The sequence below is a fragment of the Stegodyphus dumicola genome, chromosome 5 (assembly GCF_044657685.1).
Source record: "Stegodyphus dumicola isolate Sdum_Otavi_A_Nest chromosome 5, ASM4465768v1".
Lineage (NCBI taxonomy): Eukaryota > Metazoa > Arthropoda > Arachnida > Araneae > Eresidae > Stegodyphus > Stegodyphus dumicola.
Window position 1 is genome coordinate 81,338,201 of NC_140772.1, and position 12,191 is coordinate 81,350,391.

The 12,191-nt window shown below is 28.6% G+C and overlaps 1 protein-coding gene across 2 annotated transcripts in view; it reads left to right on the top strand.

Annotated features, from left to right (window-relative positions):
- LOC118182903 (GTPase-activating Rap/Ran-GAP domain-like protein 3) overlaps positions 1-12,191 on the top strand; it is a 333,886-nt gene that overhangs the window by 118,509 nt on the left and 203,186 nt on the right. For both annotated transcript variants that reach the window (XM_085816800.1, XM_085816801.1), the window contains exons 5-7: positions 768-886; positions 7,101-7,165; positions 11,635-11,701. In XM_085816800.1, the coding sequence (XP_085672926.1) occupies positions 768-886; positions 7,101-7,165; positions 11,635-11,701 (251 nt within the window). The remainder of the gene's footprint in view (positions 1-767; positions 887-7,100; positions 7,166-11,634; positions 11,702-12,191) is intronic.

Sequence of the window (12,191 nt, forward strand, 5' to 3'; positions counted from 1 at the left end):
AATTGTTACAACGACCCTCTAAATTTTATTTATTATTTTTTCTCATAAGCTCGAAACCTGATTGAAACTTCCTTCTGATAAACTCGATTGCTATGGACGCAGAGAAATGAGATTCGTTTTTTCTTATCCGTTATGCCTGCTTATTTTTTAAACTGTTCTAAATCGAAACAAAGTGCTGAACTACTCTAATAGAAAAGAAAAAACACTGCTTATGTTTACATATTTAATAAAATTTAGTAAAAATCATTATTTTGAATGTTTCTTAAAATTTACGAAATAAGATATTTTTCCCAAATAGAGATATTTGATCTCAAAGGGATGGACAAAGCCGATGAGGACATTAAGAACATTGCGTTTTATGTGTATGCATCGTGTATGTATGAACATTGTGTTTTGTATGTGTGAAACATTATGTTTTATGAACATTTTTGTATGTAATCATACCAATACTCAATACTCAATCTATCAATTCTCATCACAATAATAAATAAAATTTAGAGGGTCGTTGTAATAATAATGGTAACAAACTAGCTCTACTATTTTTTGCGTAAAACGATAAATTTCTTATGATTTTTGGTGCGTAAAAATTATACGTGTCTTTTATAATGCTACTTATACAGTGATTTTTTTTATTGTTATTATTCTACGGATTGCCTGATCCTCAATAATTTTGGATAATCCGAGAAAACTCCAGTCTCTTGATATGGTCGCTACAGAAAGCTTTGATGTTTTAATATGCTTACAGTTGGTTTTTATCTGTATTTCAGTGCACCAGAATTATGTAGGAGCGGACGCAGAGAAGATTCCCTTTTTCTTATCCGTTGTGCTGACCGATGCAAATTCGCAAGGTGTGCAGCAATACAGAGCTATACTATGGCGTAAAACGGTAAGCCTGAAAAAATGTTAGATGTTCTTATATGTACCTGCTTAACTATTTCTATACAGATACTATAATTCTGTTCAGAAGTGTAGTTCTGGACTTCATTCCATTTCAAGAAATCTAATTTTAAGCAAATTTTTGCTTAATTAAAAATGTTGCTTGAAAATAAAGGGCATTTCATTCATTTGACTTTTATAAGTAAGAAACAAAAACTTATTACCTACTTAGAACATGATAGTTCCAGGTACCGACAGAAAAACATATTATTCTTTGAAAGATAATTCTTTGAATTATTTGAAAGAAAAGGAATGCATACTGAAAATTATTTATTTACATTTTCTGTAATATATATATAATTTTGTATATAATTATATTTTGTATGTATATTGTGATTAATCAGTACCTTTTAGTAGTCAATAGTTTCATATTTATATTATATTTTGGGTATAAATGTTTTACAGACTTTTTTTTCCTGCAACTGGATTTATCTGGCAAACGGTTTTCTAAATTTAATGTTTTTTGTCAGATCGTGTCAGAGAAATTCTTTCGTGTGGTGTTTAAAATTAAATTTATTTACATTGGTTTAAAAATTTTATTTATCTTTACAAATTTCTTAGGATTTTGAAAAAATAAATCATTTACATACAAGGAAGAGGCGAAACGCGGTCATTTTCTAGTTATTGATGGTTTAGTGGAAAAGGACTAATTCGCCTTGAAACATTTTCGTGGAATAAACAGTAATTTATTTTGAGGTTTTTGTTATTTTTATTTACTCTCTAATACAGTGTGTGTTTTTATTCAAATGCGGTTCATAACTTTTATAAATTTTAATATCCATAGATTAATTTCATTTTTCTAAGTTTTAATCTCCATAGTTTAAACTTAATTTCATGAGGTATTAACTTGAATAGTATCCTATTAAATTGTTTCTTACTCTTCAGTTCCTTGGAGATAATCGACAATAAATGCAAAATAAAACATTGTTCGAAACCTAATCCAACTGCACTCTTACAGCAGCAACAAGTGGTGGTAATAATGAAAAATAAAATAAATAATAAATACAATAAATAATAAAAAGTTTTAAAAAACTATATTATATTTTATTTTATTTTGCAGTAGTGTCCTTCTTCCACCTGATGTGAACTAAGATACTGACAAGTTGCGGAAAATATCGAATTTTACGAAAGATAGAATGGGTTATTCATAATACGTAATATTTCGTCCAACATCTTAAATCCATGGCAGTTTTATTCTGTTTTTCCAATACTGGCACTTATGCAATTTTTCTGAATAAGAAACAGAAATTGATTTGCTACTTAAAACATGAAATAGTTTCGGATAGCAAGAAAAAAATATATTATTCTTTGAGGTCGAAACTGAGAATGAAATGAAATGCATACTGAAAAAAAAAAAGCATTTATATTTTCTGTAATACATATAATAACTAACTAAAAAGTTATAAAAACTAGGACTTAATAAAATCTAGCGCTAAAGCAGCTGAGACTTAAAAATTAATTTCACAAAATATCGTAAAAGCAAATTGCTGAAAAAACGTTATACGGTCCTGGGAAGTGCGGCTGATTACTGTTAATTGCATTGCTATGTATTTCGTTGAACGGAAATAGTGGCGTTTTGTTTTACGCAAAGAAAAATATTTTTCGTTTTTATTTAACATAGTAAAAAAGAACAAAATTAAAGCATATCTCTTAAGCATATGATTTTAAAGCATAAGTAAATTGAATTTATAATTTCATTTGAAAACGAAATAAAAAGAATAACATCTGAAATTTGTAATATAATTTCATCATCCACTTCTTTACGAATATATGAAGGCTATGCTTTTATATATATATATGAAGGCTATATATATATATATGAATATATAACCTTATATATATATATATATATATATATATATATATATATGTATGTATATATGAAGGCTATGCGTTTAACTTAATATAATTTAAAAAAAATAAATGTTCAACGTTTAAGTCACTGAATGCTGGTAGTTTGACAGGTATTCAAAACCGGGTGAACGAGTTGGCTGATTCGGCATGTTCGTGATATTCCCCATGTGCAGCCGTATACGAGCCAGTTTTCCTTAAAACGTCCTCCACGAACGCACCCCTTTTCTTAAGCAGATAGCCCGCGTAAACCAAAACAAGTCAGCCTGGTGAGCTGTGATTCCATTTATTTAGTGGTAAATGGACTTCTACTCAAGTTATAAGCTTCTTATTAAAACATAAAATTTGTGTATATAACAGCAAAAACGTTGATGAAGGCAAATGCAACAATAAATTTTGCAACAAATTTTTGCTAATAATGGAAGGATTCGAGAATTTTTTAATGAATTTTTAATAGGATAGACTAAAGATATTTAGATGATTTGGAGAATCATTTCAGGAAACAACTTTAAAATCTACAAATTTTAAGAAGGGAAAAGATGAGCAATACTGTTCAATTCGATCGTGGCATAATGAATATATCTTAGTGTGATTGGACAATGCTGTTAGGCAGCCGAAAGCTTCCGGAGTTAAATATTTTCTTATTTTATATTTTAGGCACTACTATTATGTTTTTTGTGTTTAATGATGCATTATTTTGCATTTGTTAATGTATAAACAACAATAAGTAAGCGTGATTTGAATGTCTTATGCGAGTTGCAATCATATTTACTTAGGTATGCGCCTCTTTAAAAATATCTTACTCTCAAAGAGAATATTTATTTTATTTATTAACTCCTTTTATTTGCGTCTTGAGTAAATTATTAAGAAGTTTATTTATGTAAAACTCCAGAACGCTTTCAGCACATCAGTTTGATTCTTCAATACTTAATGGAGATGTTTTGAATTTAATTCTCTAAGAAAAACCTATTTATACAACCTTCCAACTTGGATAATAATCTACACATACGCAAATTACGAACTGAATATTAAGATATATGTTTAAAACTTAAAGATGTGAAATGCGGAGGCGTTGAAAAACATTCTGAGAAAATGATGTATGAAGCATTAATATTTTTTTTTCTCGCTTGAGAAGAATATTTCAGTTTTTGCTGAAGGCAAAAAATAATTATCTCTTGTTTTTCAATGCCTTTCAATATTTGCAAGAGCGTTGACGATAACTCAATAATTTAAGCTCTGCATAGAAATAAATTGAGTTGGAAGAATTTATCGTTCGTTTTACGTCATCAGCAAATCTAATTTCCGATTCTGACATTTAACATTTTTATTGAATTATTAAGAATAATGGATTTATTTTTGATATTTATGGAAGATAAAACTATTATAATTGGAAGAGCTTTCGATATGTTTTTCCCCGGTTATAATAATGTCTATGCCTATGTCAAGAAACAGTCCATGTTAAACCTACCTGCCAATTAAAGATAATGTTTGTGCTTTGTAAATATACTTTTTTTAAAACTTTTCCCATTAAGGGATCAGGGGATTCATGTTGGCAATTAATCCTTTTAAGTATATCTTCTCAGTGAAATCATTTGCGTTTATCTTACAAATATGTTTCTTTCTGTGTGTGCATTTCAAAAATATCCATTGTCTCTTAGTTTAATTTCTATTGGGTGAAAATAACGTTTTTTTAAAGCGTACTCTATTTTTCTTTCTTTCAATGTCTTACATATTTCATACCATTGAGTAAGTTATGATGGTTGCTGAATTATTCATACTTCTTAAATAGGTTATATGTGTTGCTGATTAAGGTATCAGAGTATGTTCTAATCGTCATTTTTGATAAATTGTTCAAAGTATTTTTGTAGCTTGTAAGTTTGTATTTTATTTTTGTAATGGCACTTTTTATTTTGGAAGAACTCTTTCCTTTACCTTCTAGTTTCTCACCTAGGTTTCCATATTAGAATGAGATTTTAGGATTACGATTTATGCAAATAAGGTAGAAACAGATATTTAAGCTGAAGTCTGAGTTACTTCAGCCACGTTGTTGCTTTAGGTTAAGCTTGGTACTCTGCGGCCGTACTTGTAACGTGTCTGCTTATTACTATTATTTTTAATTAAGGTCCGACTCCGTGATTCGGCTGGTTAACTTTCTTTAGCATTAGATTAGTTTTATAATTTCTATTTTGAGTTAAAGCTCAAGTTCTTGTATCCCCGATCTGTAAATATATTTTGAGTTGTAATAAAAGTACAATTTAACCCTTCTCCGGAGTTGTTACTTTCTCACAAGAACTCAGCGAATAAGCGCTACATAGTTCTTTAGTATTCTAGCTTTCAATGAAGTCTTATTTAGCTAGGATATTACATTGGCGACCAAATAACTGCCAAACCATGTCACTTGAGACTGGTTCGACTATTCAGTTTAGCTGCTCCTAGACTTCAAGTTCCACCGGCATCAGCCAACCCAGTGGAAGGGTTTGGATTTATAATTGAGACCACTGCGGGCAGCGATGGAACTGGGTGCTACCTTCGACGGGAAAGGTTCCGGGATATCCTTCCTGGAGCAGTTGGAACTACATTAGGTTGCATCCTCTTTCAGAACTGCAGAAAGTCACTATCACCACTGCAAATCTAAAAATGCCAAGCACTAAGCTGGTATAAGGTGACTGGCAAGTTCCTGCTAGTTAAATAAGAAGCCTACTGGATACATATTTTTATTTTGCATACATATCTGCGACAATAATATTTTTATAGTTTTCTTCGCGTGGGATCTTTCCTATGCGTTACAATTTTAGGCCAAAACAGCGTTAAATCGGATGGGCTGTTAGTGTTACGGGAATTTCGTCGTCCACAGTAAACGGTTGTACCACTTTTCAACTTGTGGCCACCAAATATTAAAGCCATGTGCTCTTGTCAAGAAAATTAAATCATGAATAATCTGCATGTATGTATGTGTGTTCGTTCCTCATATTGTGAATAAGCAACGTTAACTAGAGCAATCAAATTTTGAAAAACGTAGCCCTCCACTCGAAAATGTACACCTAAAAATCCGAATTCTTAATTTCGAGTTCCCATTTTATTAAACTTTATTTAATTTTTGATTAATAAACTCAATGATTTAAAAGCGAACAGTGGCAACACTGTGTGCAATAAAACATTTTTATCTTCAGCTTTAAAAAAAAAAAAAAGTCTTGCAAGCCATCTTACTAAAAAATTTAATGTTGAGATGAGGAATGAGGGGGGGGGGAAAAAAGTGAAATATATATGCCAACGCTAAAACTGCGCCGGGATTCTAAACATGTTCTGCTTTTAAAATTTTTTTAATTTTACTGTTGAACTATACGTGGCGTTAAGTGTGAAGAAAATGATGCTTAATTAAGCCAAAAAGACGAAAAGAAATGGGTGGGTAGGTGTGAGTGAAAAAGCAAACTAGTAGACCGCAAGATCAGCGACAGCCTAAGAAACGTTAACAATCTGGCACCCAGCAGATTTTTTTTCTGAAGTTAATTTTTCCATAGTAATAAAAAAAAAAACTCTTTATTTTTTTTAAGTTTCCATTGCAACCACTTTGTTCAGCAAAATTTCTAATAATCGTAATCATTAATGCTTTGTTATTTAATCGTAATATTGTCTATTGAATCAATTTATTTTCACGGCTTTTGTGTCTGTTTCTTTATATGTGATTTTTTTTCATTTCGTCTGCAAAAACAATGGGCAGAAATTGAATTACTACAATTGAATGACATGTTTCGCGGTATATAAATTCAATCATAATATTACGCAGTTAAAATGAATGTTCCTTGATTTGAATGTCAACTTCCTTCTAGCCTTGATAAGTGCATTTTCGATATTAAAATAAATGAAATTATCATTCAATGGAAACTAAATAAACATTAGATAAAAGTTGTGGATGAATGTTTACAGTTCATATTCTTTGATTTTGTTTTCCAGAATGCCATTTTTTTAAACTTTTTAATGCAAACAAAATTGGAGTATTTAGATATATATGTATATTTTACATATTTGTAGAGATACTTATTTTCAGCTCATTATTATTATTTTTTTTAATTCAGTATATCTTCCTAAATATCTTTTTCTTACTTCCTTGAAACTGCGAGAAGACTTAAAAAATCAGAGGAAGTAATGTCAGAAACACCTTTGAGAGTAAAAATGACACCTTTATTGAAAATTCTTTTTGGAATGGGTTGTAAAGGCGAAAATTTAAAAAACAACTCTCTATTAATTCCGTGTGATAATGACAACGCATCTTCTGTTCTGTTGTAATTTTTAAATAAAGATGATTTTTTTTTCAGGGAGCCCAAAAAATTTGCCTTTCACATTCTCCTGGAAAACCACTGACGGTGAAATCAATTTTAAGGTAAGAAAGGCATTTTATTTTTTAGTACGATTTTATGATAGAAACATGACAGAATATATTACGAAGAAAATAAAATTAAATTATTAGGTATATTTTAACTGCCTCTTGTAGTAGAAATAAAATCGTACACATTTAACTATAGATTTTCTTTTTTCTTCTTTCCTGAATGGATGTCACTATTAAAATAAAACACCGTTTAAATAAGAAAATGTTTGTAATTAATTCACTTTGAAACAAGATACAGATATGAGAAAATCTGATGTGGACACCACATGACTTTCTCGTACGGCCGCCTGAATTATACACACTTTTTCCGCACTTCATTTAAACCTGTTTCATCGAATTATTCTAACTAGTTAACCGAGCCCTCAAGTGAAGTTGAAAATGATATTAAAAGTTTCAAATTTTGAAATTAAGTATTCCGATCAATTTTTGTCGTACCGGAGTCAAATTTCATGTAATTTTATTTTTCATAAACAATATAAAACGTTTCCGTATATAAGCATAGGAAGCGGAAGACTGCATTAAAAGTTAGATTTCGTTATTTATCGACAATTATATATATATATATATTTAATTTTACATTACCAAAACATGAATATTTCGGTCTTTCAGAACACTTCTTTATTCAGAAGTATATGATAACGACCAAGGATAATAATAAAAAAGAAATGCACAATTAGATGTTATAGCAGTGCAATTCCCATATACAAAATTTCATCGTTCTAGGACTAACCGTTTTTGAGTTATGCGAGATACATACATACATACATACGTAATTACGTATAGAAATCATGAAAAAATCCATTTTGAATCCATTGTAAACCCATTTTACAGCCCAATTTGGAATGAAGAGTCCTTTATTCTGTCCGTACACATAGACATCACACTAAAAAATCGTTCAAATAAATTCTGGAAAGTCCAAAATGGATAGTTCCTTTCAAATATAATAACCGAAATTTTTCACGACTACAGTATTTCCTTTACATACTAGAAGGAAATCAGGAGTAAGTAAAATTAATTTAATACAACCGCAAAAACGTATTTGATAGACTAACATAAAAGTAGTATATTATTAGCATAATAGACAAGAATATAAATATACATTAATATAAATGCAAAAGTATTTATCAGACATATCTTTTATGACATCAACTTTCAAATGATAATTTGAGATTTTATGAAAATTCTTATTACCCCTTCTTAAAACAACTTAACAAATATAGAATGATTCAAAACACTCTAAAATAAACTTTTATAGTTTGAATGTAATGTTATTTATCTTAGCGACTGCTACAGGAATTTTAATGAGAAAAAAAACATATTTTATATCTCTTATTAAACCAAAGTTGAAATATTTTAGTCACCTGTGCAAAAGTATAGGTTAAGAAAATATTTCTCTATAATTTCGGATGATAGGCTTGTAAATTAACATTTCTCCATAATATTACCGGGTGTTCAACATTTAGTTCATGCAATAACAATACGTGCAACTCTGACACGTCTTTTCAAATGCCTTTTTAGATGTGTTCCGTAATATCATCCAAGTTATGAATTGATTGTGCTGCAATTACTGTTTATTTTTTAACACATGTATCCATGTGCTTAAAGCACAGTTTCATTGCTGATCCGTCTACGTTGCCGCCTGTCTACGATTGATGATTAGCTATTTCTTCCGAATCTCACTCTGCACATCAAAGTGGTCAAGAAACAGAAAAGTTTTGTTCCAATTATAGTTTTATCGTCTACGTAATTCCAGTCTATAAAATGCTCAAACGTCATTCGCACACAGTTAGGAAAATAATACGTCTTTATAAGTATTGTCACTAATATCCCATAAATACAGAAAACCAATGTTCAATGCTTATTATCAATCAAATCATCTATCTGTTAAGGCATGATCTGTAGAACTGGCTTGTGTCCTTTTTAGTGTTACCTTCGCTACATTTCTTTGGCAAGTTATATAACTCTGAATTACACCATAAACGTGTTAATTGAGCTAGTGAAATGCCTAGAATTTCAGAAGAATAAATAACTATACAGCGTTTATAATCTATGTCAGCTTTTCGAGATTCGTCATATCTGAAGTTATTTTTTGAGTTAAACAATTGGTGTTTTAGATTAAGAAAATATGCAAAGTATTCTATTGATTTTATTATGCCATTGAAATGAAAAATCTTTTTTTACTCATTGGTTTAATTGAATCAGTTATCAGAAACTTATGGATTAAAATTTTAATTCAAACTTATCAATAAAACAGAAAAGTGCAAAGAAGATTTTAGAAAATGGAGTGAGCTTGTTAAAAAAAGGAGCGTGTTAAACAAATCACTACTAACTGCAATCAAAAAATGCCTATGCTAAAAAAATAAAAACTAAGACCTAATTAAACCTTGTTACTGATTTTGACTGGATATCAAAGTGGACTAAAATCAGCGTCATTAAATTTGTGTCAGAACTTGCTGATAAATGATTCGCTGAAAGTATTAATTTTTGTATGAAACACTGCTGTATTGAATTACATATATTTTATAAATTCCAGGTATTAAAACTTTTGAATATATATTATTAGTAATTAATAAAATTTTATGCCTGCTTTAGATGCATGTGTTTTTAACTTCAATAGGAGTGATTTCAATTTATGACCATGCATCAATTACTAAAGCTAACTTTAATTTTCGTTTTCTTTCATTTAGATATTACAGAAATTTTATGCTTACATAAATTTCGCGTTAATATTTTTAAAATTATAATTTGTTTTCGAAAATATTCGATGTTATTAGTAAGTTTGAAGTTGCAGCATTTTGTGAAATATTTAAAATTTTTTAATTCATTTTAATTATAATACTTATATTTTTTCTTTCTTTCAATACTAAAACGAAAAAAAAAAAACCTTTTTAAAAAAATATTTTTTCGAAATTCTTTCAATTACTAAATATTTTGTTTTTCTTGATATTCAGAGTATATTTACGTGCAAGTTTTATTTTTATTCCATCGTTGATTATAATATACTGCGTTTATAGAACATCTCTGCTACAAGTTCTTCTAATTATGAATATTTTATGAGTCATACAATGAAACTAACGTTTTTAATAAATTCGGAAAGAATGATTTCAATTTATAAATATATTTTAATTTGAAGTATACGTTTGAGATCTAATATAAATCCTTTTAAAATCCATTTTTAGATTCATTAACTGGATGCTGTTAAAATTTCGCTTAGAAACTGGTTTAGGTTTGCTTAATATTTTACCAAATAAAAAAATAATTAGTATAACAGATTTCGGTAACTTATGAATAAAAATTGATACATTTAGAAATACTATTTTCATATCTTTTCTAGTATATTACAGTTTTTAATAATATTTCTTAGTTTTCTTTTCCTTTAATCCATTTGATTGAATATGATTCAATTCTTGGATATTTTCGTATATTATTAAAGAAATTTATTTCGTGTAGATGTAAAGTCTGCTACTTACGCAGTGTCAGATAAAATACGTACTGTGTTTTAAAAGTGAATTAGTAAATTATAAGTGGACGCCATGTATTTAAATAAATTTGCAAATATTGCCTTCTGCATTGACTATAGATTTTAATAAATCTTATGTTTACATTCTTATAATTTTTTGTCTTTATGTCATCTCTAGAACTAAAGTGTCAAATAGGCGTTTAATGAAAAACAAATTAAAGAGATCATTTTTCAAAAGTGCACTTACATTTATTAAAAATGATACAAATGAAGTGCCTAATTTAAATGCCTGAAATTTCATGCTTATTTTTCTCATTACATTTTGAAAAAAATAAATGAGAAGTAATTAAATATTTTATACTTGAAAATTGCTTCAAGAGGTAGCATAGATAAATACTAAATATAGAACTACAAATTCTTTATAAAAACATAAAAGCGTGGAATTGAGAACCATTTGGAAGATAATCCAGGTCCAGCGATCACATACTTCATTTTGTTTTAATAAATGCTTCTTTTAGACCTCAATAAAAGTAAGTTCTCTTAGGTTTTGATTTTAAGACCTTTAAGAATATTTAAGCTAGAAATCTTCGAATGATGATGAAAGTGCGAAGGTTCTAATTTAAGAATTTCAAATCTTTCAGAAAATTTGTGGGATTCTAAAATTCTATCTCTATTCACATACAAAGTGTTTTATTTTTTATAATATTGTATTCAAATAATACATCTTTTAAGAGATAGTTTAATGCAGTTAATACTTTTGTTGAAGATAATTTAATGCCATTATTTAGATTAGGGTATTTATTAAACATTTGTTCTTAATTTTTTTTAATTTAATACTGTTATTAAATTTGTATTTGTTATTAAAACATTGGCAATTGCCTTTAGTGTCAACACCCCATTTTCTTAAAGCATATTATAGACGTTATGTAAAATCTTATACAAAATATTATTAATTAATTTGAATTATGTATTTAATAAATTTATGCAATATTTGTATTTCTAGCAATTTTCAAAATATGGACAAAATTGAGAAAGGGCCTAAAGAAATATTCTCTCCTGAAATACAAAAGGTAATGTATTTTTTAAATTCTGAATTAGAGATGTTACTAACTGATATGATAAATGCGAATATTAGTTTTACATTTTGCATGAAACATTTAGAAGATATGTTTTACCGAAAAAGGTTCGAAACCTGAATTCAGTAATCTATATTTTTTCTGTCTTTACATTTCTGTGATCTAGATTTCTGTAGCGAAATCAAATCTTTTACTTAAAAGAAACTTAAAAATCTGATTGAACGATAATTTTCATTTACTTCTTGGTGTCTAAAATACTCTTTAGAGTGCGGCCATGAAACATTTACTTGATACATACTTCTGTGTTTTCAGTAAATGTTAAAATTTTGCATTAGGATTAGCCAAATACAAAGAAATATTTTAGAATGTTAATAACGTAAATTCCCCCACCGCCTTTCGATACGAGGAGCACTAAATATTCTTTTGATTGAATGTTTTCGTAATAAATACCTCTTCTTTAGAATTTTATTCTGAATAAATTTGA